General features: G+C 42.9%; 1 protein-coding gene across 2 annotated transcripts in view; it reads right to left on the bottom strand.

The window, feature by feature from the left end:
* Nucleotides 1-4,361: 4,361 nt before the first annotated feature.
* The window catches only part of DISC1 (DISC1 scaffold protein), a 427,041-nt gene continuing 404,072 nt past the window's right edge, over nt 4,362-27,330 (bottom strand). Inside the window, exons 12-15 of one of the 2 annotated variants that reach the window (XR_003509171.1) lie at nt 18,466-18,583; nt 9,931-10,088; nt 5,246-6,654; nt 4,362-5,195 (exon numbers count right to left, since the gene is read on the bottom strand). Coding sequence is in view for 1 of the 2 variants with exons in the window: in XM_027530483.1 (XP_027386284.1) it covers nt 9,949-10,088; nt 18,466-18,583 (258 nt within the window). In the remaining variant the exon portion in view is untranslated. Of the gene's footprint in view, nt 6,655-9,930; nt 10,089-18,465; nt 18,584-27,330 lie in introns of both variants that reach the window. The other variant, XM_027530483.1, reaches the window with a different exon arrangement.

Raw genomic sequence — 27,330 nt, 5'->3', positions numbered from 1 at the left:
TCAAGATTGCTAGGAGAAATATCAATAACCTCAGATATGCAGATGCTACCACCCTTATGGCAGAAAGAGAAGAAGAACTAAAGAGCCTCTTGATGAAAGTGAAAGAGGAGACTGAAAAAGTTGGCTTAAAGCTCAACATTCAGAAAACTAAGATCATGGTACCTGGTCCCATCACTTCATGGCAAATATATGGGAAAACAGTGGAAATGGTGACAGACTATTTTCTTGGGCCCCAAAATCATGGCAGTCATGAAATTAAAAGAGGCTTGCTCCTTGGAAGAAAAGCCATGACCAACCTAGACAACATATTAAAAAGCAGAGACATTACTTTGCCGACAAAGGTCTGTCTAGTCCAAACTATGGTTTTTTCCAGCAGTCATGTATGGATGTGAGAGTTGGACTATAAAGAAAGCTGAGCGCTGAAGAATTGATGCTTTTGAACTGTGGTGTTGGAGAAGACTGTTGAGAGACCGCTGGCCTGCAAGGAGATCCAGCCAGTCCATCCTAAAGGAAATCAGTCCTGAATATTCATTGGAAGGACTGATTCTGAAGCTGAAGCCCCGATACTTTGGCCACCTGATGTGAAGAGCTGACTCATTTGAAAAAAATCCTCATGCTGGGAAAGACTGAAGGCGGGAGGACAATGGGATGACAGAGAATGAGATGGCATCACCGACTCGATGGACATGAGTTTAAGTAAGCTCCGGGAGTTGCTGATGGACAGGGAGGCCTGGAGTGCTGCAGTGCATGGGGTCACAAGGAGTCGGACACGACTGAGCAACTGAACTGAACTGACACAGAAATAGGGATTTCCCAGGTAGTGCTAGTGGTAAAGAACCCACCTGCTGGTGCAGGGCACCTAAGAGACACTGGTTCTATCCCTGGGTCAGGAAGATCCCCTGAAGGAGGGCATGGCAACCCATCCCAGTATTTTTGCCTGGAGAATCCCATGGACAGAGGAGCCTGAGAGTCACAAAGAGTCGGAGAAAACTGAAGTGACTTAGGACAGATGCATGGACATAGGAATATCTAAGCTACAGCAGATCAACTTGATAGAACATTATGCAGCAACAAATACAAAGATTACAATGATTATGTAGCAAAATGGAAAATACCATCATCTTAAACATAAAAAGCAGAATAAAAAATAGACTAGCTGCAATTTAATGAAAATATATTTTTGTGTAGATGAATAGAAAAATGAAGATTATACATGAATCTTTTAAAACAATTTTAATGTTGTTCTTATAAATAAAATAATATAGGAAACAAAATAATGAGTGACTATTGCTTAATATGAACTTAATTGCTATTGGGTGTCTTTCTGTGTGTGCATTGTCTTACAATTTATCATGTAGATGTAAAACCAAGAGTTCTGAGAAACAACGCATATTTTCATTACCGGCTGAATGATTTTCACTAAGATTTTAACCTCTATAAATTTATAAATAGTCACAAATTTATCCATCATCAGTTCAGTTCAGTTTAGTTGCTCAGTCGTGTCTGAGTCTTTGCGACCCCATGAACCGAAGCACACCAGGCTTCCCTGTCCATCACCAACTCCCGGAGTTCACTCAGACTCATGTCCATCGAGTCAGTGACGCCATCCAGCCATCTCATCCTCTGTCGTCCCCTTCTCCTCCTGCCCCAATCCCTCCCAGCATCAGGGTCTTTTCCAATGAGTCAACTCTTCGCATGAGGTGGCCAAAGTACTGGAGTTTCAGCTTTAGCATCATTCCTTCCAAAGAACACCCAGGGCTGATCTCCTTTAGAATGGACTGGTTGGATCTCCTTACAGTCCAAGGGACTCTCAAGTCTTCTCCAACACCACAGTTCAAAAGCATCAATTCCTTGGCGCTCAGCTTTCTTCACAGTCCAACTCTCACATCCATCCATGACCACTGGAAAAACCATAGCCTTGACTAGACGAACCTTTGTTGGCAAAGTAATGTTTCTGCTTTTCAACATAGAAAGAACAATTTTTATAATAAGAATTCAATAAATATTTCTGGAGTGAATAAATAGACAATGGGAAGACATCAAATTCCTGTCATGCACCTGAGCTGTTTCCAATAGATGCTTCAAACTCTTGAAAACAGAAGAGTAAAATCAATCAGTTCTTATGTGTTATTTTAATAATGAGAAGAGATATTTTCTGGACTGTTCTTCACTCTGGTGTCTGTCAGAACCTCCTTTCTCCAGTGTGAAAGTATATGTGGTAGGTCCCTTTAAAGGCATGCTGCTGCTGCTGCTAAGTCACTTCAGTCGTGTCCGACTCTGTGCGACCCCGTAGACGGCAGTCCACCAGGCTCCCCCGTCCCTGGGATTCTCCAGGCAAGAACGCTGGAGTGGGTTGCCATTTCCTTCTCCAGTGCAGGAAAGTGAAAAGTGAAAGGGAAGTCGCTCAGTCGTGTCCGACTCTTAGCGACCCCACGGACTGCAGCCCACCAGGCTCCTCTGTCCATGGGATTTTCCAGGCAAGAGTACTGGAGTGGGGTGCCATTGCCTTCTGCCCTTTAAAGGCCTACCTATTTGAATAAAACACTGTTTGCAGAAGTAACTCCTAAGAAGCAGTGGGGAAGAGATGTAACTCCATCCCCAGCCGCACTCTGACTTCACAGCCAACTACAGCTCTCTTAGATCTCTTCGATCTTGTGTTCCGAGGAAGGAGGCTTTGCCCAACTCCCTAACCCAGGACCAGAACTGGAATTACAGAAGGGACTGAGTTTTTGGTACTCTACCACCTGACATCATTGTTCAAGTGTCAAAACAAAATTCATCCCTTGTCTTTAAAATGGTAATATTTATATTTATAACATAATATTTGTAATTATAAATATTATTAGTTACTTCCTTCAGATCATTTGATCATAACATCTGACAGTTGTCTTTTTATCACCAGTATGTGGCACACTCCCCAGTATGGTGCTGGGTACCCAGTGGGTGCTTACAAGGGGGTAAATTCTGAGGCAGTGCTGGGGGCCTGGGCCCAAGTGCCCTGTCCTACCCAAGGCCCCACTTCCAGTCTCCGTGATCATGGCTTTTTTCTTAAAGAATTGATTTTTTGAATAAAAAGCAGAAGCACTTGGTACAAATTTTTAAAAGAACAGGACACAGAAAAAGTAAATCTCCTTCCAACCCTCTTCCCCAAGTTAAGTGGGCCCCTTTGCAGGGATATTTCTGCAGACGCAAGTAGACATGTATAGAAAGACCTTTTAGCAACTTCAAAGCATTCCGTAGTGTGGCTGTGCCATAATTTATTTAAAAACAGTTTGCTATGGATGAAAATTTAGCTTGTTTCCAATTTTCTCTCTTACAAACAATAGGGCTGTTAAAAAATATACTGAGGCATTTTAAACTTTTTAAGATTTTTTTTTTTTTTTTTTTTTTTGAGCAAAAATCAATCTGAATCAGTGCCAAACCAGAAGTAATTGGGAGACACCACTGACAGGAGGAAGAAAAAGTTTCACAGAGAAAATGTGGAAGCAAGGGAAGGACTGATTGGCTATAGTTCAAAGCCTAATTGGCTGTTTGTGACTGGTCGTCCTCAGGCCTCAATTTCATAACCTTGAAGCATTTACAGGCTTAGATGTGGGCTTGCTGGTATAGGTGCCAGGGCACTGGACCTCCCCCAGGCTAATGGATTCCTCGTTTAACTGCTTTAACAGTATAAATGCATATGGCAACTCCACTCATGTGTGAGTACATTTGTAACTTAAGCACCTGAATGAAGAATTTCTAGAAAGGATGAAGCAGAGAATAGTTGCTGAGAATATCTATACATTTGTGACTCTATTGGGATCAGGTAGTATTTATGAATTTATCTACAGAGGTCTGACAATTTATGATGACTTTCTACCCAAAAGTTAACGTCATTCTCTGTATTCAATTCTCCTCTTGTGTTCTTCATCTTAAAATTTCCTTCAGACAAGGCTTGTATGTTTCTTATTTATATTTGTTCCTAGCTGTTTTCTTTTCTTGTTGCTATTGAAAGTAGGTCTTTTCTTATACTTTATGTTCTGATTATTATTTGTATATGTAAAGCATATTGATTTTGGTAAGCTGATTGTGTTGTTATTTGTGTAAGTAAGTTTTGTGTTCGTTAATTCTCTTAGATTGTCTGGCTAACAATGACATCACCTGTCACTATTAATGTTGTATCTCCTCCTTTCCAGATTGTAACTCTCCTTTATTTTTCTGGCCTAAGCCAGTACCTCCAGTAAAATATTTCAGTGTTGTTAGTGGACACTCTGTCCTGTTCCCCATTTAATAGTAATGTTATTTTCAATTTCTTCAAAGGGTCTGGAATAGAAAATTCTATCATTTTATGACTGGTTAATATCTGAAAGTAAGCACATACACACTTTTAAAGCATTGCTTTATTACAAACATTTTGTGCAATGTAAGTACATGACTCATCCTATAACAGAAAGATGAGACGAGTAAAGCTGTTACATTTTTCTATCCTCCATACTCCAGAAGATAAAAAAAAAAAGAAAAAAAAATTGTTAAAGGTGCACCAATGACTTGGGTAACATTTTTAGTTTAACACATAAAAAGTAAATTTCATGAAGTAATAAATTACATGACAAAATTCAAAGATTAGATAAGATGAGGGTATTCAAAATTAGAGCATCAAGTTACTTCTTAATGTAAGCCATTAAACAGTGAGTGTAAAGCTGGTTTCTCTAATGTTTTCTGAAAAACACCGATTAGATGGACGTTTTCAAGAAAATCTGCCTGTTGTCGGGGAGTAGGTGGTTGTTCCTGGCATGACTTTACAGGGGATGGGGAATGAATGGTGGATTAGGACAGTGGTGGGTGGCAGGTCCTTGAAGCCTGTCTGAGCCTAGACTTCATGGTCACAGTGCAGCGAGGCTCAACTCAGGGTGTGAGGAGCCAGAGTTTCCCTAGGCTCAGTTCTCTGATTCTTAAGCAGGAGTTCCAAGATGACCACCTGTTCTCAAGGGAACAAGTAAGCTCTAGGGGAACAAATAGTCCCCCAAAGACATTGAAAGCACTTTAGTAAGAACACAGGTAAGAGTGGTCTACCTGTCTTCGGGGCTCTAACTGTTGCTTCCGGCCCCCTATTCACCTGCTCTGTGCTGTGGGGGGTCTAACTGTTGCTTCCGGCCCCCTATTCACCTGCTCTGTGCTGTGGGGGGTCTAACTGTTGCTTCCGGCCCCCTATTCACCTGCTCTGTGCTGTGGGGGGTCTAACTGTTGCTTCCGGCCCCCTATTCACCTGCTCTGTGCTGTGGGTAATGTTCATCAGTCTCCCGAGGTGCAGTTCCATCAACTACAAACACCTGCCCCATAAGGTTGGCGTAAGAATTAAGATGATAATGATTGCAAAGGTGTGGGAACAGTCCCAACACACACGTGAGCATTTTCATGCTCCTGTGCTGGGGAATCCACCCCTACTACACAGGGCGAATCGTTTCTAATATTACATGTTCATCTGATTTGAGGAAGATCATTTGATGTTGAAATTTCAAGAAGTTAGAAGGAGCCGGGAATGTCACTGACTGAGAACATGCCACGGCTCAGGCTGGTGGAAGACAAATGGCTGGCGTTCAGGTGCCAGCAGCTCAGTGCAGACTACCACGTGATTCATCATTGATTCTCTTGCATGGTGCCATGGAATCAGACCCAAAGTCATCATTTTCCACCTGCACTTGTGCTTGCGGTCCTGACTGTCTCTATAAAAGCTTAGCTTTTTTATTGTTATTGCTTTGTGGCTTTTAAATTCAAGCTCTAATCTCCTCTTATGTTGCCCTGACAGAAACTGTCCTATATTATGGTTTCGGATGCACAGCCCTGGGTTTTTGGGGATCACAGTGGCTGAAGAGGGGTGTGAGAAGGTCGTGTGGGCAGAAGAAACACCCTGGCCTTGTGCAGGCTTCCCGGTTGCCTCTGACACCAGCACAGGCTAGGGATGAGCTGTAGCAGGTGGTTAAAGCATCATTCACCCACCTTGATCTGGCATCTCAACAAGGAGATGGATATGCTGCCCACTGGGGCACTGGAGAACACTTATTTGGGGCACACTCAGATAGTCATTAGCTTCCAGAATTTTCAGCTACATCATAACCTCACAGAATTATTCATGATGGTACCTGAGTAATATAAAACACTTGCGTTAGGTGACTCCCAAAATGTCTTGTGGGGTTTTTTAAGATGACACTTCTCCAAGTAGGGATTCATTAGAGACAATTCTGACTCTACAAGTTTTGCTTCACTGGAATTAATTCAAGGACTGAGGAATTCCATGTGCCATGTGACTAGTACATAATATTGCTTAGACGTGATAAATAATTCAGGAATTTGCTCCATCATTGAAAAACACTGAAAAGCATTCCTAGAACAAACTAATTATATAATTACTAAAATATGCATAGTATATATTTTTAAGTGCTCACCAGAAAATTTTAGAAAAAACAATCAGAAAATTCATATGCTGTGCTTTTGCTTGTTCCCTGGACCACAGCCACCTGCTGGCTTAAGCAGGGCCATCTCCTGACGGAAGCACTGCACAGCATGGAAGGCTGAGCAAAGCACCAGCTGCCTTTGGAAATGGCAGTGTGACTTCAGGAAATGACAAAGATTGTCAACTGTCCATGGATCTGAATGAAGACAGGAGCGTCACTCCTCCTGTGAGCATCAAGAGACAGAAATATAAAAACACCAGTTAGTTAATTACACTTACAAACTGTGGCCAGTCCTTACTAACTCAACACTGCAAAAGTTTGGGGCTTTACTGGTAGCTCAGTCAGTAAAGAATCTGCCTGCAATGTGGGAAACCTTGTTGGGGGCCAGTGTGAGGCACTCCGCCCATGGCAAAGGTCATGAGGAAGGAGGCTCGACATACTCAAAGGCGAGATCGAGCCTCAGGAGTCCCCCTGGAAATCCTCGAGCATCTACCCCCATAACCAGAGCCTGCCTACTTTACTACTTTGTGCTCTCACCTACACCTCTGACTTTACGGGGGGCTGTCCCCCACCACCTCTTTTGGAGAAGGAGTTAACTTAGAGCTCCAGTTAGTAATAATTCCTGGGCATGACAAGAGTGTTTTAACATACAAACTCCTCTGAAGGTTCTCTAGCCTGCCTGACAGGCTTGTCCGGCCCCATGTGATTGCCCACAGCCTCCCAACCGTGAGAGGCACGAGATGCTTTAAACCTTCTAAAAACAGGTTCCTTAGAAAAGTTAGAAAACCACTGGTATAAGTATAGTGGGCTGATTAGAAATTGTATTGGTGAAGGGTTTTTCATTTGTTGAGCCAATGTTTGTTGCTAAGTCTCCACATCCCCTGCCCTTACACACATTAATGAATATATAGAAGAAATAAGTATTAACTTTTGATATAAATCACGTCAGACCTTAGGCTAAGTAAATTCTTTCCTTAACTAAAACCCACTACACCCTCACCCTATAGGAATGTAACTTTATTTGGGTGGCATCTGTTTTAAGAATAATCACCCTTGGAGAAATAAGTGTTCTGGTTGACTGACCACTGTCACAAGGAGAGGGTCATAAATTGTCAGCAGGCCCCCTGGCCAGAAGATGATGTAACACCCCTAAGACCTCTGTATACATTTGTATGAAGTACCTGACTTTAATAAAAGTCAGGACTGCTGTCCCCACGTGACTTTTGTATAACATCTTAGTGTATAAAAACAGACCCCGGAAAATAAAGAATTGGGATCAGTTCCTCGAAATACTGGTCTCCCCATGTCTTTCTCCCTCTCAAACTCTGGCTGAGTCTCCATCTGGAGCGCGGAACCCACCAAGCTTACTAATTATGCCTGGGCTTCTAAGATCCGACTGGGGAGGCCTCAGTGTCTCCTCTCCTTCGGGAAAATGGAAGGATGCCTGCGGCCTACGTAAGTGGTGCAAGCTTCTTGTCTTGAAGTTTTATTGGTCTCCCGTGTAAACCAAGCTACTCAGCCTCTTTTCTCCACTGAATTTTCCTACTGAGCTATCCTCATTCTATTACTCTTTATATCTCTAATTAATATTTAATTGAAGCTATTGTATCCTGATCCTCGCCGACGCTGTCCCCGCTTCGAATACCCTGGATCAGCCGGGGCTGGACCCCGTCAAAACCTGGATTCAATCCCTGGGTTGGGAAGATCCCATGGAGGAGAGCATGGCAACCCACTCCAGTATTCTTGCCTGGAGAATCCCCATGGACAGAGGAGCCTGGTGGGCTGCAGTCCATGGGATCACAGAGTCAGACATGACTGAGCAGCTAAGGACAACACAGCATAGCAAAGGTTTTGAGTTCCATCTCTAATGCATACATAAGTGATATAAACCAGCATATGGATCATGACACCCCTAGAGAATGCAGTTGACTGATGGAATATTAATAGAATTTAAATTTAAAAACTATGATCCATTAAACTTGGGGAGTTTGGGGTGAGACGGAATCAGGAGGGTTTTCTTACTTGAAGCACTCTCAAAGGCTAATATGCTGATTGCACCATTGCTTTCCAGCAGAAATGATGGCATAGGAATCTTCCCAAACATGCCAAAGGAGAGCGGTGTGTCTGCAGAGCATCTCTCAAGGCTGCCTTCCTCAGTGCACCTTGGGAAGTGCTGTTGGGTGAGCTCAGCCTGTTCTACAGCTCCTTCAGCAGGGAGGGGCCTTCAGTGCTCCACATTACTATTACTGACTACAGTCCTTCCTCACTGAGTACAGCACTGGTTAACTGAGTTCAGCACTGCCTCACTGAGTACAGCACTGGTTAACTGAGTTCAGCACTGCCTCACTGAATACAACACTGCATGACTGAGTACAGCACTGGTTAACCAAGCACAGCAGTGATTAACTGAGTATAGCACTGATTATCTGAGTACAGCCCTGCCTCGCTGAGTACTATACTGCACTGGAGCTTTCCATTTCCATGTCCTGCCTGACCCTGGGTGAGACTGGTTCAGGGGAATATAGAAGAGGTTTAAACATTTAAATAATTTCCCAACCCACTTATGGCCCCTACTCCCTTCCTGCTCTAGCTGTCGGTGAATTTCAGCAAGTCCTGATGAAACATCAGGGACCATCCTATAAAGATAGGCATTGCCACAACAGGAAAACCAGACGGCTGGGGTTCCTGATAGGCTGTCTCTTTAAAAATACCTTCTGGAAATTTTGATCTTAATTCTCCTGAGATGATGAAGAATCACAGGAGAAGTTAAGGTGAAAAGCTGTTACTTCCAGATTCTAGGGTTAATTAGCTCCCTTATACCGTGCGCCTGTAGGAAAATGTAGCAGGTATGATGAGAGAGACATGTATGCTTTCCTTTTTTATAAGTTCCTTAAATCAGGAGCTATTTTAACTGCAGCGGAAAGCAAGATGATGCAGGAAAAGAGACATCTTTCTAGGAGAATTCACCCCAACTTCTGTCTAATGAGGTTCCCTTGGTGGAATGAGGTTCAGATGGTAAGGAATCTGCCTGCAAGGCAGGAGACCCAGGTTTGATCCCAAGGTTGGGAAGATTCCCTGGAGAAGAGAATGGCAACCCACCTCAGTATTCTTGCCTGGAAAATTCCATGGACAGAGGAGCCTGGGGGGCTACAGTTCATGGGGTCGCAAAGAGTTGGACACGACTGAGCGACTAACACTTTCACTTTCACTGTCTGTCTAATGGGGTCTGTAATGGAGAGATTTTTTTCAAGTCCTCTGCAGGATGCTCTTGTTAATGACACAGTAAAAGTGTCTCAGACTGACAGAAGGAAATCAGCAGATGACCCCCTGCCCTGCATATTCCAATCTGCAAACTCCCCTGAACTCAGCCCCAGGAGAGAGGACCACCCTTTGGCTGGGCATCCAGGCTGCGCATCTCCGTAATGGGTTCAGGCACACTGGTTATGCAGAAGAGATGGGAGAGGCCCCCAGCACTCATGCTGATGACACAGTCACTCACCCTCCATCCTGTCAGGCCTCAGGACTGTGCTTCCCGGATGCCAGCTGTCACACAGGAAGCTGCAGCCTCCCTCTCCCCTGCCTCCTTTGCTGGCTGGAGCTGCAGGGCCATGGCCTGGAGAGTTTCCTTCACCATCTGGAGCTCCCCCTTGAGAGACTGTGCGCATGTTGTTAAGGAACACACGTGAAGGTGACGGGCGGCCCCTACAGCCTCCCAGGGATCTGGGAAGAGCCACGTGCCTGCTGAAAGCAGATGGGCACTGCCCTCTAATTGCAGTTTCAAGTTCCTCCAAATTGGACCAATTAAATATTAATACAAATGTTACACTTCTTTTAAGAGTGACTGCAGTTCCTACGAGGCCCGAGGTCATTGACTGTCTCAAGGAAGGTTTCCAACAGGAAAAAGAAGAGTCAGCTTTTAGACTGAGACAGATGGCGAGCTAGGATGCTCCACGGAATATGGTCAGAGTGACTGTACTCCTGCTAAGCCCCCTGCTGGGGTGGGGGCCCCTGGCACATCCAAGTGCTCTGACAGTGGAAAGGAAAGAAGGCTGGAAACCAGAGTCTTCTGGAGAAAGCCAGGACTGGGCACCACCACAGGTCCACATTGAGTCATGAGTTACAGTGCCTGTTGGCCATTGGCCAGCCTTGTCACCTTGTGTAAATCATTTTGAATCTCAGTTTTCTCCTGAAACAATGACTTCAAAACACCTTTAGTTCTAAACTGCTCTCATGTGTTATTATGCTCTAGGGTACTTGTAAAACAGCCATTCGGGGCACTAGAGACTTGACATAAGGCAGGGAGCTTGCATTCTCTAGGTTGGCTAGTTGGTTGATATATTTTTCTTTAAACTGTTGGGCTCTTAGTTTCCTAACCTATAAAGTTGTTTCTCCTGTAGATAAAGCAATCACAGGGAACTTGGCAAGTAATCCTATGGAATAAATAATATGACTGCCATCCTTTAAAGAGATGAGCTCTCTTCTAGGTGTTTAAGCTCAGGAACATTTAACCAACAGTTGTCTTCCTGTCTGTCCACAGCTAACTCTGCTTTTCCTGGTGTGCCTGCAGTCAGAACAATTCTAAGACAAATACAGAATGAGTGGTGGCTTAGATTCTCTTAATTTAATAAGCAAACTAATTTAACTTCATCCAACAGGAACTTAAGAAGAAACACAGAAACATGTTGATACCACTTAAATACTGTTAAGTCATTGCACGAGGTCAGACCACTTAAATATTACTAGATCAGATATGGAGAAGACAGAAAGCTTTAGGGTAAGCAGCTTGCAGAAATCTTCCCACTCAGACTGCCTACATCTACTACAATGTTGTTTTATCCAAATGCGATGTTGATGCAGTGTCAAGAGATACAGATACCTTCAGGTTATGACTATAGGAAGCGTTCTTTTTTCTTTTTTAAATAAGGAATTCCAAAGGATCCTGGGAATTATGCAAATGAACCTCACCTAAGCAAAAATCGCTGAGCCACCCTGACAAGGCTTTGGCAGTTATTCTTGCTCTTGAAGCCTCACCAGACTTCATCATTTACATAATTTACATACGTCTACTATGATGATTCACTCTTTGCACTTGAACTTGAGGGTGGGGGGGAACAAGGGTGGAGTTGAGATCCAAGAGAAGAAAGTATCCAATACTTGTCTTTTTCCTTTTTTAAAAGATTTCGTTTTCTTCTATTTCTCTGAACAGCTCTGTTAATCTTTAGTGAAAACACATATGACTTTACACAAGCAAGAGCATAAGTGGTCCCAGACCAAATACCAAGCTGCCAATTAATCACAAAGTTAAGCTACGTTTATAAAGAGTAAGCATAGAGCTTAAGCAGTTTATGAATCTTGACAAACTCCTGAGACTTCATTACCTCTGATAGGCAGTCTGGGACTACAGGCCCCACTCTTGTGATATGCTGAATGACAACCAAGGTTTTTAGAGAGAGAAACTGAACCAAACTCAACTGCCTCTTAAAGAACTCATAAAATGTCTAGTCATAAAATGTCTAGCACTGGGAGAACACACTGAAAAAGGGTTTTGAAAAGAAAGTGAGAGAGAAGCCACAAAAGAGAAAGACTATGTTATACAACTAAAATAACACTCAGACAATAATCTCCAGGGACACAGGGAGGAATGAGAAGATGGAAATTTGAGGATGTGCCCATCAGCTCTGGGAAGCTGGCAAACCGTCCGATGCTTTCATTATCTTACTCATAAAATGCAGATTTTCCTGACTGCTCCCCCAATAAGTGCATAGTTAAAGCCGATTGGCGTTTGACCATGTGTTTTGTGAAAGTTCTGAGGAAACAGAGTAAAACTTCGGTGTTGGAATTTATGTATATGTGACAGAGGTGCTCATTACATCTAAGTGCAAGAAGAGGTGTAAAAGGAGTTAAATGATTCTTAGTATGCCTGTGCTCTAGCAGCCTCTCAGCCAAGTGGGTATTTCATCCTCTGTAACAGATACGCCACCAAAGATCTGTGGCAGCTAAGAAAATCAGCCCATTAATTACAACAATGGTACAAGGATTGGCATGCCAGTATCTTTAAAAACCCCTGGGAACCCGAGACCACCTTGCTGTAGACTACAGGTGTATTAGGCAGCAGTATTACTTCTTTAAAACATTTTTTTACAATTAAAAAATGTTTTTTAAAATTTTGGCTGTGCTGGGTCTTCGCTGTAGCACATGAGCTTGGGAGTTTTGCCACACGGGCTTGGCTGCCTGGAAGCAAGTGAGATCTTTGCTCCTTGACTAGGGATTGAATCCATGTCCCCTCCATTGAAAGGCGGATTCTTAACTAGTGCACCAGCAGGGAAGTGCCAAGAACATTACTTCTTGATAGTAAAATTGTGCAGAGTGTGTTTGCAATGAATAAAGGCACGTTTCACATGAGTCTTCTGGTGCTAAGACAACACTGTCCTTTAGGGCAGCCATGTCCAAAGATCCTCAGATTTTTTCAAAGGGGTCTTTGTTTATATATCAAAAACAATTGAGAATTTTACTGCCAATTGTGATTCCAAGCGATCATTTTATTAGCTGGGTCAAACGACGGTCTTCAGTTCATCTGATCTCCTTTGCTTCCAAAAGAAGTAAGTTACTCATTTGCTAAATTATTTTTTCCTTATCAACAGTGATTCCTCTGCAGGCCCTGTGGCCACAGTCCTGGGAACTTTCCTTCATCCCCAAAGCCAAAAGTGAGGGGCACAGTTCTTGACGAGCAAAGAGGAAAGCCCCGTCCACAGGTAGCAGCCTCAAAGGTTGTGAAGCTTGCACAGGCCCACTTCCTTTGGTGCCACCCAGGGCCAAGTTCACCTGTGCTAAGCCTGCAGTAGGAGCCAGGTGTCCACACCTCTCCTGGGCTCCCAGTCCTCCTCTTCCCATTCCACTCCTTTTCATGGGGGCCAGAGGGAAGAACCCCGGCCCCCATATTCGCATCAGACCAGTGCACACAATGGTCAAACTGCAGCATCTTAGGGTCTCGGTTCTTTCATCTATGACACCATGATGGTCACAATCCCTCTTCCAGCTCTTCAGTTCTAGAAGATGAAAGCATTTCCAAGGAGGCAAGAACAAGCCCCCCAAACTCCCATTTCCTTTGTCAGTTACAGCTGCATGTTTTAAAGCTGAACCAAACAAGGGCTCTTAAGCTCATGTGGCATCTGTGCATGTATCTGGATGTATTTAGTGTTTGCATGCCATCAAGCACCACCAAAACTAATGGATTGGGCACCACGCATTCCAAGTAAAGAGAAAGAACAGAAATCCAGGAGGGTTTCCTGGACATGAATGCAAATAGAACCACAGATAGAATCAGTCTGTCCCGTCTCATCTAGGATTCAGAGGCGTGCAGAACTACCCTGGGGGCTCTGAAATATGCTCAGTGTCCCACTCCTAGGTGTCCTTCTTTCCTCCTGAAAGTGTGTTGTAGAAGATGAAGGAGAAAGAGAAAAATCGCTGCTAAAACATCCACCTAACTTAGGTGGTTTTCAGTTAAAGCGCTATGTACGGGGAGGAATGATTCCATCCCCTTAACATGTTTTTTCAAAACACAACTGCTAATTAGGATCCAAAGTGACTGTGAAATTATACTACAGACTCAGACAAACACTCCTGGAAATCCCGGCTTGAGTGGCAGTGAAGTCGCACCTCCCGTCCTCGCCTTAGATGCCAGGCGTGAGTCACCTCTGTGATGCCGGCTCTTCCAATTAAGGCTGCAGACTCTTCTCAGATGCTTGCCGTGTGCTTCCTGACGGGTTGGTGCTGTTACTCGGTGTGATTTAGTGAGCCTGTCAGGAGGATGAAGAGACACGGCCTGTCTTCTTCCCTTCCTCCACTCTGTCAATCCAGTGTCTTCTTCATAAAAGCAAGAGACTACAAGTCAGCTGTCCACAGCCTTGATGTTAAATCAGGATGCCCAGAGGATCTGCTGGGAAGATCAGCCCCGCTGCTTGTGACTGGCCCACCCTCCCCTGATGCTACAGCCCCAGGGCTTTCTCACACTCATGGCTTATGCAAAGTTCCGTGCCTCCCGCATCTGCAGTGTTCAAGGCTTGAATCTTCTGGACATGGACATTGATGTGGCCTCGAATTAATCATGTTTTCACTCTGCAGCCTACACACAGGAGGCTCTGGCAGAGTCCTTAATGGAATCAAACAAAAGTACTACACTCGCTGGGAAATTCTTTCCTGTTGTTGACGGCAAGCTGTTTCTTTCAACTGCACTCAGCTTTGTCTCTTTGATGAAGAATGGAAACACAAACCAGTTGGAGTTTGGCTGGAGGATTTCAGCAGCCTCTTTGAATCGAGATAAGCTCTCATTTGAAACAAGGGCTTCAGTTTGTGTAAGAAGCTTCAGCAGTGCCTTGTAAATGTGCCTTTCTATCTCAAGGCACCGAGATCCACTAAGCACCACTCTGTTTGAATTCAAAGATACCTTCTTTGTATTTACTCTCAATCAGTGACACAGAACAAAGCCAGAGTTGCAGAGGAAAGTCTGCATTGAAATCCATATTGTGGTGTAAATGTTATTGGTGGAGGGTGACTTCAGTACCAAAACCAGTGCTTCCCAATCCTGGTTTGACCTGTTCCCTCTACGTTTCCACTTATTTCAGCAAGGACCATCAAAATTCTCAATAAACATATCTTCACTTAACACCTCTTATTAAAGCTTAACATTTTGATAGTAATTGTGTGTTCCACAGAACAAGCCTGTCCAGCTATGTACAGGCATGGCTGCCTCCTGATTGCCCATGAAGGACCATGGGCAGGTGGCTGGATGCTTTGCCGTTCATCAGAAATGATCTTGGACAGTCATGCAATTTCTAAGCCTCAGTCTTCTCAACTATCAAGTAGAAATAATAATCCCTATTTGTCTATAGAAATTTTATCAGAGTGAAATGACTTTTCATATAAGTCATTGTAGGGTTACCAATCAGTTCTCTCAAGGATTTATTACAAAATGATTGAAAAAATCTATCTTGAAACCTCATATAAAAATGGGATGTGGTTTGATCTTGTGACACTGACACTGAAAATGTTTTTCTTCCTAAAACCAAGCACTTAACCATGTATAAGAACTATGTTCAACACATTTTCTGAATCTTAACCCATTTAACTCAAGTAAAAACCTTAGTGGGTGCATGCTCAGTCACTTCCGTTGTGTCCGACTCTTTATGACCCTATGGACTGAAGCTGCCAGGCTCCTCTGTCCATGGGATTCTCCAGGGAAAGAATACTGGAGTAGGTTATCATGCCCTCCCATCCAGAGGATCTTCCTGACTCACGGATCAAATCCACATCTCTTACATCTCCTGCACTGGCAGGCAGGTGCTTACTTGTGGCACCTGGGAAACTTACAGGCACATGTTGTTATCTGACTTTAGAGATGCTTATAGAGGCATCTCTAAACCTATAGAAACCTATATGCAGGTCAGGAGGCAACAGTTAGAACTGGACATGGAACAACAGACCGGTTCCAAATAGGAAAAGGAGTATGTCAAGGCTGTATATTGTCACCCTGCTTATTTAACTTCTATGCAGAGTACATCATGAGAAACGCTGGGCTGGAAGAAGCACAAGCTGGAATCAAGATTGCTGGGAGAAATATCAATAACCTCAGATATGCAGATGACACTACCCTTATGGCAGAAAGTGAAGAGGAACTAAAAAGCCTCTTGATGAAAGTGAAAGAGCAGAGTGAAAAAGTTGGCTTAAAGCTCAACATTCAGAAAACAAAGATCATGGCACCTGGTCCCATCACTTCATGACAGATAGACGGGGAAATAGTGGAAACAGTGGCTGACTTTATTTTTGTGGGCTCCAAAATCACTGCAGATGGTGAATGCAGCCATGAAATTAAAAGAAGCTTACTCTTTGGAAGGAAAGTTATGACCAACCTAGACAGCATATTAAAAAGCAGAGACATTACTTTGCCAACACATGTTCGTCTAGTCAAGGCTATGGTTTTTCCAGTGGTCATGGATGGATGTGAGAGTTGGACTGTGAAGAAAGCTGAGTGCTGAAGAATTGATGCTTTTGAATTGTGGTGTTGGAGAAGACTCTTGAGAGTCCCTTGGACTGCAAGGAGATCCAACCAGTCCATCCTAAAGGAGATCAGTCCTGGGTGTCCATTGGAAGGACTGATGTTAAAGCTGAAACTCCAGTACTTTGGCCACCTCAAGCGAAGAGTTGACTCATTGCAAAAGACCCTGATGCTGGGAGGGATTGGGGGCAGGAGGAGAAGGGGACGACAGAGGATGAGATGGCTGGATGGCATCACTGACTCGATGGACATGAGTCTGAGTGAACTCCGGGAGTTTGTGATGGACAGGGAGGCCTGGTGTGCTGCAGTTCATGGGGTCGCAAAGAGTCGGACACGACTGAGAGACTGAACTGAACTGAACTGAACTGATAGAGGCATTATCCACCGTCCATGATCCCATTGCTCCTGAATCTGGGTTGGGAACTCTAAAAGCATCCCATTTATACACATCTCTGTGCCCTCTCAGCCTCCTTCCCACTACCCAAGTCTATTAAAGAGAAAACCCAATTCCCTAGAGTCAAACTAACGTTTTTGAAAATTTCTAAATGAGAGGCTAACACAGACCTCAAATGCAGCTGTCAGAACTGTTACCTGAGCCCACCAGAAGCTGAGGGGTTTTCCCACTGACGAACAAGCCCACCTGCTGGCCAGGAGCCGCTCAGTGTGCACTGGCCCTCGGCAGGACCCTGCTCCCAGATGCCCCGGCGCAGACTGTCACTTGTCCATCTGCTGGAGGCCACACTCCCCTAACAACTGTCAAATCTGTGGGATCCATGAACATGAAATAAACAAAAGTAAAAGGCAAATATACTGCTACTGCTTCTTTGGCCAGCTTTTTAATAAGAGCTTAAATAACAGTTTATTAGGGGCAGGGACTTACAAAAAACAGAATGTCTGCTTTTAAAAATGTACCTTGAGCAATTGGAAATAATCACTGATTAAGTTGAAAAATTTTTTTCCTGCTAAATTTAATAAGCAAGGTGAAAGATTTCAGGTTATAAGGAGAAAGGAAACACAACACTGAATCCATCATTAGACTGTGGATCTGAATACTTGTGATTATGGTTAATGCTTGACCATTCAAATCTCTTTAAACATACACACGTATTCCAGATAAAGTCTGATAAGAACTAGAATTCTGAAAAGACAGCAATGAGAAACAAAGTTCAAAATAGCTACATTTCTCACAAATACATCTAATAAAAGTCATACTACTGAACAGAAAGGATAAATGAACAAAGAAGTACTTTCATCTAGAGAAGTTTCAACTTATGATTAAATACCTAAAAAAAAATACAGGACGGAGCTGTATATGCCTTCATCCATCTTGCATGCACTCCTCTGCCCTCAGAAGAGCTAACCAGGGACAAACCACACACTGATTAATACGCGATTCAGTGCTTCACATGGACAGACACCTAAGCCCGCAGTTTCTTGTGCTATCTTGGTCACTGGCAACTAGTTTTGATAAAGGGATTTGCACATATGACAGGAAATGCACTGAATCTTGTATGAGAAAAAATTGGAAGGGAATGATATGAAGTCCCACTAGTGTGATACTCTCCTGCCCCTTATAAAGCAGAATCGCATGGAAGAGGAAGCTGAAGATGGATTTGGGTTTCTCGGTACTCAGAAAGCCCCTAGAAAACCGATGCAGTCAGACTCACAACCGTGTGAGCCCCACAAACCCAGCTGCACAGCCCCAAACTGCATTTTTATTTGGCCTCATTTTGTGCATGTCTGAATTTCTTTGGTAATTATTAGCAGTCAGGTTTAGTAATCAAAAATGCCAACTTACCAAAACCTAGAGAGAAAACATCGCATACTGAATAATCTCAGAGATCAGAGGTGTGTTGAACTCTAAATACCAGGAGTATCTATTTGTTTCCATCTGCTGAGGCATAGGAAAACGGTGCAATTTTTTAAGACTTTCTTTTACAAAGTAACCTAACAGGTGCTCCATCTGCAGGATTAAAAGGATATGAATGAGATCTTCATCATGACTGTGGATTGCCACGTGCAGTTGATCTTCTAAGTACAATAGCTTCTTGCCTATGGTTTCACATTTTTCTCCAAGTTCTGCTGAAAAGATGTAAGATTCCTGGCCAGGGAAAAAGAAAAATATATCATTAGTAAACTACAGATATTTTCAGGGCTATGAACACATCTGTGATTTATCCAATGGTCTGCAAAGGGAAGACTCCCCAACACAGCTCTGCTACCCTCTGCATCCCATTGGAATCATGCCAGAAACTTTGTCTTCCCTGGAGGCCATTCTTGAGAATGGCAATTTCAGGTTATTACTGAATGATAAGCTGTATCTACATGACTCCACAGTTTATCTCCTGCATCCAGTCATTTCTAAGACTTATATCCAGTATATCAACTCCTAAAGTGGATTTATCAAAGGGGAAGCCTGGGTCTTTGAACTGCATTCATAGGCAAACTCACACTGGACTAGGAATTCTAACCAAAGAGAGGCTGACCTATAATAACAGAGAGATGTTCCTTTAGGGGCACAGGGCTCCAATAGGGCACTGAACACGTATCTGTACACTGGTCACAGTCCCTGAAAGCTAGAATATTTAGGAGATTTTTTATGATTTTTTAAAACTTTTATTTGTTTTTTAATTGAAGGATAATTGTTTTTACAGAATTTTGTTGTTTTCTGTCAAACTTCAACATGAATCAGCCATAGGTACACCCATGCCCCCTCCTTCCTGAACCTCCCTCTCATCACCCTCCGCATCCCACCCCAGCCCCTGTTTGGGTTTCCTGAGCCATACAGCGAATTCCTGTTGGCTATCTATATGGTAATGTAAGGTTTTCCAGTGGTCATATATTGATGTGAGAGTTGGACTATAAAGAAAGCTGAGCGCTGAAGAATTGATGCCTTTGAACTGTGGTGTTGGAGAAGACTCTTGAGAGTCCCTTGGACTGCAAGGAGATACAACCAGTCTATCCTAAAGAAAATCAGTCCTGAATATTCATTGGAAGGACTGATGCTGAAACTGAAACTCTAATACTCTGGCCACCTGATGCAAAGAGCTGACTCATTTGAAAAGACCCTGATGCTGGGAAAGATTGAGGGCAGGAGGAGAAAGGGATGACAGAGGATGAGATGGTTGGATGGCATCACCGACTCAATGGACATGGGTTTGGGTGGACTCTGGGAGTTGGTGATGGACAGTGAGGCCTGGCGTGCTGCGGTTCACGGGGTCACAAAGAGTAGGACATGACTGAGCGACTGAACTGAACTGAACTGAACTTTCCATGTTACTCTCTCCATACATCTCACCCTCTCTTTTCCTCTCCCCATGTCCATAAATCTATTCTCTATGTCTGTTTCTCCATTGCTACCCTGCAAATAAATTCTTCAGTACCATTTTTCTAGATTCTGTATATATGCATGAGTATACGATATTTATCTTTCTCTTTCTGAATTGCTTCACTCTGTATAATAGGTTCTAGGTTCATCTACCTCATTAGAACTGATTCAAATGCATTCCTTTTTATGGCTGAGTAATATTCCATTGTGTATATGTACCACAACTTCTTTATCCATTCACCTGTAGATGGACATCTAGGTTGCTTCCATGTTCCAGCTATTGTAAATAGCGCTGCAATGAACAATGGGATACATGTGTCTTTTTCAGTTTTGATTTCCTCAGGGTATATCCCTATGAGTGGGATTGCTGGGTCATATGGTGGTTTTATTCCTAGTTTTTAAAGGCATCTCCATACCTTCTTCCATAGTGGATGTATCAATTTATATTCCCACCAACAGTGCAAGAGTGTTCCAAAGGAGACTTTAAATGCCAGGAGACCTGTATTATATGTATGTTATATGTAGCTGCTATCAGCACCAGTGCAAATACTCATTTTCCCTCTCTCACACCAGGGCATAAGTTCCATAAAAGAAGGGACAATCCACGTCAAGCCCCATAAGAGCTCGGACGATGGCGGCTTGTTCACTACTAGGTTCAGAGCTCCTGGCACAATGTCAGACACATGGTAGGCACATGGCATTCATTGTTTCCATGAATGAATAGCCAAGTCTGGGACCTCCCGCCTTCTGAAACGTTTCCCCTTCACACTTGTATCCACCACATGAACCAGAAAAGAGCCCTCTTTATGTCACTTTTCTGTACAAAATCACCATGTGGAGAATAATATGAAGGTTACTTTAAAAATGAAAAACAGAGCTACTGTATGAACCAGCAATCATACCCCTGGATGTATATCCAAAAAAACTATAATTCAAAAGGATGCACGCACCCCAGTGTTCATAGTAGCACTATTCACAATATCCAAGACATGGAAGCAACCTAAATGTCCACCCACAGATGAATGGATAAAGAAGATGTGGTACATATATACACAATGGAATATTACTCAGCCATAAAAAGAACAAAATAATGCCATTTGCAGTATGCCAGGACCTAGAATCTCTACTATACTAAGTAAGTCAGACAGAGAAAGACAAATGTCATATGATATTGTTTATATGTGGAGTCTAAGAAAATGATACAAATGAACTTATCATAAAACAGAATCAGACTCACAGACATAGAAAAAAGACTTATGGTTACCAAAGGGGAAAGGGGGAGGAGGGATAAATTAGGAGGTTGGGATTAACGTGTATATACTACTATACATTAAAATGGATAAACCAGGACCTACTGTGTAGCACAGGGAACTATATTCAATATCTTGTAATAACCTGCATCATATAAAAACAATGTACATCTCAACTTACACAGTGTTATATGTCAATTATATCTCAATAAAAATATAATAAGTAAATAAATAAGCAGCAAAAAGTGAGCTCAGAATTTAAAAGTAACCAAAAGTAAAACTAATATTTTTCCAACTAATGATGAAAGCCCTAGAAGGTATACAAAAATAATTTAGCATAGGGAAAAGAATTGAGATATACATTCAGATTAAATTGCAGAGTTACTAAAAAAGCTATAATTAATGGCTAGAAAAGAAACAACAAAATGCCCAGGTGTGGCAATATTTAAAAAGTCCTTAGAGTTCACAAGTTGTATAATACTATAATTGGAGTCCAAAAATAACTATTTAATCAAGATATGTAATTTAACATTCACTATATCAACTCCATCATTCCCTAAAGTTTATATCCCAAATGGTCAACTACATTAGAAGAAAACAGCGCAGACGAAGTACCCATAACTACCATAAACACTGAAGACATCTAATATATTATAAGTTAATATATGTACAAAAAACTTAGTGACAACATACAATTTTGCAGACAAATGGACACGATTATACAAGAAAGCATGTGAAGCATGTGTGAAAGTTTGTTCATAACTGACCATAGTAGTGGTGAGGAGAAAACAGTAAATATGTAGAAATCACATATACATATATATTTTCCTGCTCTAAAAGTAGTAACATTATCATTCAAAGATGTAGAATTACAGAGTAGACAAATTACATGGAAGTTAAGACAACAGGCAATGAGTAATGGCATAGTCATGCATGAACTAAATGAGACACCAAGAAAAGGAACATCTGGAGCAAAATGATTGACAGCAGCGAAACCACAAGGCATACATGAAGGAGAAAAATACAGTGTTAGTGGGAAAATATATACGACAGAGATTACACTTTAAAGAGACACAAAAGCATAGAATCAGAACATGAAGCTGAGGAATTGAAAACACTCTTTGATGGAATCAAATGATTCAATTTTCATCTTGGGGCTAAAACAAATAGAAATCAAAGCTAAATTGAGTCCATTTAAAATATGGCTTTACATATTCCCCCAAATACATAATTCCTGCCTGTTTTTATTTCAAAATTATGTGCAGATTGATAGTGATTGTGTGAATTTGGAAAAGTGATTTAAGACCATATAGAAAAACTTTGGGCTTTCCTGATAATGCTAGTGGTAAAGAACCTGCCTGCCGATGCAGGAGAGGCAGGCTCGATCTCCAGGTCAGGAAGACCCCCTGGAGAAGAAAATGATAACCCACTCCAGTATTCTTGTCTGGAAAATTCCATGGACAGAGGAGGCTGGCAGGCTACAGTCCATGGGGTTGCAACAGAGTCAGACACAACTTAGCGACTAAACAACAACAACAGCAAAACTTTAAATTATTTATAGTCTAGGATTCAATAGTCCCTTTATTGGAATTTATATATTTAAATTTAAATAATTTTTATTAAGCATTTTAATAAATATTGAAAATCTCTATCATATGTTAAATAAAAAGTTATTGTTATTTTAGTAATGCAAAAGTAATTGCATTAAGAGTATAAGAAAGAGGAAATAACATGTGTCCAACAATAAAGAGAGTGCTTAAAATAAGTCCTGGTATATTCAATTTGTACTTAGCCATTAAAATCATTTTAATAGAAGAATATTTAATAATGAGGAAATAAGTAGGCAAAGCTCTAAAATATTAACAATTATTTGGAGAGCCAGCATTACAGTACATTTTTATTTTCTTCTCAACGTTTTGTTGTATTTTCCACATCTCTGAAATATAATAAAGAAAAAAGTCACTAAGAACATTAATTCAGGCCATAATGAAAAAGTATGGAAGACATACAACTGAATATTTTTTAAAAAAATTTTTTTAAAGCTTAAAAAACACAAGAAATAGAAAACAAGACATACGGTTACTAAAGGGGAAGGGCAGGGGATAAATCAGGAGTATGCAATTAACAGATACAAACCACTCCAGATAAAATAGATAACTGACAAGGACCAACTGTATAGTACAGAGAACTATTTTTAATATCTAATGACCTATAATTCCTGGTGGCTCAGATGGTAAAGCGTCTGCCTGCAGTGCAGGAGACCCGGGTTTGATCCCTGGATTAGGAAGATCCCCTGGAAAAGGAAATGGCAACCCACTCCAGTACTCTTGCCTGGAAAATTCCATGGATGGAAGAGCCTGGTAGGCTGCAGTCCATGGGGTCGCAAAGAGTCGGACACGATTGAGCGACTTCACTTTCACTTTCAATGACCTACAATGGAAAATGTAATAACTGAATCATTTTGCTACACACCTGAAACTAACACACCTTGTAAATCAACCATACTTCAATAATTGAAAAAACAGATGAAAAGGCACAAAGAGGCACAGGGAAACAAACTCAGTGAGATCAAGGTTCTCTGATCAGCAACAGAAGAGCTGACTGGCATGCTCTCGTGGGACCGCCTCTTCAAGTTACAGAATCTCCACCACACTCCTGCACAGATCACTGTGGACAGATTCTGATCCTGTACTGAAAGGACACTGCGTGTGACCTGGGTGTTATTTGAATGGCTTATGGCTTTACCATAATGCTCTCATATGGATCCATGGGGATGGAATTAGCTTAAGACCTAAATTGAGAAGTGACAGCTAACGAGAGGAAAGATTTACACATTTTATCAATCTGATAAAAAAATTCTCCATCATTCAAAGAAATTCCGTCTGTCCACAGAGGGCCAGACGGAACCAGAGTCATGAGCACCAGATGGACAAAGCTGTGGAAGCTCTGCCTGTGGAGCACACCCTGGAGGGGCCGGGTAGAACCTCCTTGCTGTTCCCATGCTGTGCCCAGGCAGGGCGGAATGTGTGTGTGGCCACAGCAGTATGGCGTTCCAGAACCTTCCCTGTGCTGCCAGGAGACAAATTATTATTAATACTTCTCCCCCTTGAACCTGGCTGGTCCTTTAAGGATCCTCTGGAGCTGACACGCCTGACTTCCAGATCAACATCATAATAGGTGGTATGTCTTCTCAGATCACTTGCCCTGGAACCCAGGGTCCATGTCATGAGGAAGCCCAAGTCACTTGGTTTGGCCAGGTGTAGGTGTCTGGCTGAATGCCCCAGCGAAAGGCCCAGTCAATAGCCAGGTATGAGCGGGACTGAGCCTTCAGACAATTTGAGGACCCGCCTTCAAGTGATTCATTAAACACTCAGACCATGTGGGGCAAAGACAGTCCTCCTCACAGGTCCATGCGTATATGAAAAAAAATTTTTTAATCACTAAGCTGAGCGTGATGTGTCAAGAATCATAGTAGCTAAAACAGTAGGATCCATGGGTATACACCACATGGGAGCCTGCCTGAATGGACAGGACCCCTGCACAACATTAGCAGGAGGTATCCCCTTCCGGTCCCTAGACCAGAAGTGCACTAAAGTGCTAACACCCAGACTTGTCTCAGGGTAGGGAGTGCCCAGCTGTGCTGGGAACTGGAGCCATGAGCGTAAGAAAAAGATTGCAATGAGTGGTCACTGCTGTTGGTCACTAGTCCCCAGATCCCCGAATTCTGGTCAAATATGCAGGTGCATAGTCTGAATAACATATTTGCTCAGGATGTAACCAGTGGGAGCTTGCTTCCCTCTAGCTTTGGGGCAAATGACTGTTTAGTGGATATGGTACAGCAAGATGTTTCCTCATGAGAGGCAGAAGTGTACTAGATGAATGGATTCGTCTCTAGATCTCACAGCCCCCTTGGGGACACACTGCCTAGGATGAAGAACAAAATCGCCATCCTATGTAAATCCCCAAGGATTATATCCTCCTAGGAACATACGTGTGCATGTGCTCCATTGGCCCAGGGTGGCAGGGTGTTGGCGGGAGGCATCAGGCCTGTTACCATTATATCCCTCTTGCTTTGAGAACACTTTTCTCAAGTATGTCTTTTTTAAGTCATTGGTTTTTAGGCTCACTCCTTGGAAGGAAAGTTATGACCAACCTAGATAGCATATTCAAAAGCAGAGACATTACTTTGCCAACAAAGGTTCGTCTAGTCAAGGCTCTGGTTTTTCCTGTGGTCATGTATGGATGTGAGAGTTGGACTGTGAAGAAGGCTGAGTGCTGAAGAATTGATGCTTTTGAACTGTGGTGTTGGAGAAGACTCTTGAGAGTCCCTTGGACTGCAAGGAGATCCAACCAGTCCATTCTGAAGGAGATCAGCCCTGGGATTTCTTTGGAAAGAATGATGCTAAAGTTGAAACTTGAGTACTTTGGCCACTCATGCGAAGAGTTGACTCATTGGAAAAGACCCTGATGCTGGGAGGGATTGGGGGCAGGAGGAGAAGGGAACGACAGAGGATGAGATGGCTGGATGGTGTCACTGACTCAATGGACATGAGTCTCAGTGAACCCCGGGAGTTGGTGATGGACAGGGAGGCCTGGCGTGCTGTGATTCATGGGGTCACAAAGAGTCAGACACGACTGAGCGACTGATCTGATCTGATGCAGAGGTCCCCTGTCAGGAGAGTAGGGGGCTTCATTGTCAACTTTACCCTAGTCTCTAATTTTATCCATATCATTTGCCTAACCTGTGATGGAATACGGAGGGACACCAAAAGGGATTTGTGTAGGGTTGACCTAGGGCAGGACTGAGGGGACGACAAAATGATGACAGAAAGAAATCAGAGAAGCAAAGAGCACCAGAAGCTGTCTCTTGACTTCCTTACTGTGGCTGATTCACGTTCATGTATGGCAGAAACCAACACAATATTATACAGCGATTATCATCCGATAAAAAAAATCAAATAAAAAGGTAAAGTAAATAGGAGCCATAGAAGGGCTTTTGTTTGCTTGTTAGTTTTAACAGAAAGGGAACTTCTGTTCAAAGCAGTTGTCTTTCAACAGATCTTTGGCAATGCTGGCATTTCTCTTTCAGCCAAAATAAGAGCACTCTTAAAGCAGTGCACCGCTCCTGAGGCCCCAGCTTGGGATGTAACTGCAAGAAAGTGGAGTCCTTCATTTTCACTCTCGCCTGTTTCCCAGGACATCACACGCAAGCGTGTACAAAGGGCCACCTCAGTCAGGGCTGCTGAGAATGTCACAGATGCTTCCCCAAGCACCTTCATGCCTAAGCAGAGAGAATTGGAGCTGGTGGGCCTAGGAACTTAGGTCTCATCTAATTCAGTTCCTCCTTATACACACACCAGAAGCATCTCTAAGAGTCTTGTGACTTGCCGAATGTCACACAGAGAGAAAGTGGTGGGTTGGGGTTCAAGACAGAGGTCTTCCCACATCTAGCCAGCTCTTTCCTCTGGATCTGGACTTAACCATGATGCAAGGAGGGGGAATGAAGGACACAGAAAGGGATTTGTGCAGGGCTGACCCATGGCAGGACTGAGGGGGCTACAAGTGATGACAGAAAGAATCAGAGAAGAAAACAACATCAGAAGCTGTCTCTTCTCTTCCTTCCTCCCTCAAAACTCAGCAAAGTCTGTCCTGTTTCCCAGAGGGCTCAGCCTCATCCAAAGAGGTACCTCCTCCATGACTTGCATACACGTCACCTAGCTGTTGGTGATGATAACCAGGACAATCCAGGATGCAGTGGTGAGTGAGGGACCTTTGGTCTCCAAGTCCATGAAACCCAAGGCTGGAGGCAGAGGACAGCGGGTGAGTCACATGGGAAGGATGGCCTGTTTTCCTTTCTGAATAAGAACATGTATCTGTGTGTTCAGTTGCTCAGTCATGTTCGATTCTTTGCGACCCCATGGACTGTCGCTGGCCAGGCTCCTCTGTCCATAGAATTTTCCAGGCATGAATACTGGAGTGGGTTTCCATTTCCTACTCCAAGGGACTTCCTGAGCTAGGGATGGAACCTGCATGCTTTACCACTACCCCTCTGGAATTTGAGAGCCTTAACTGCCCATCTTTCCCATCTACTTGCTAGATTCCCAATGGACATTCTCTGAACCATATTCAGTAGTTCTTCATGCACTGGGCTCCTCTCAGCGCGAAATTGGTAACATTTGCTCCCATTTAGTTATTAAATTAAATGTGGCCCCAAAAATGTTACATGACTACATGACTGATACTTGAAAATTAAAATATCCCCCACAACAA

The sequence above is a fragment of the Bos indicus x Bos taurus genome, chromosome 28 (genome assembly GCF_003369695.1).
Source record: "Bos indicus x Bos taurus breed Angus x Brahman F1 hybrid chromosome 28, Bos_hybrid_MaternalHap_v2.0, whole genome shotgun sequence".
Classification (NCBI taxonomy): Eukaryota; Metazoa; Chordata; class Mammalia; order Artiodactyla; family Bovidae; genus Bos; species Bos indicus x Bos taurus.
This window is presented reverse-complemented; position numbering and strand designations above follow the sequence as displayed.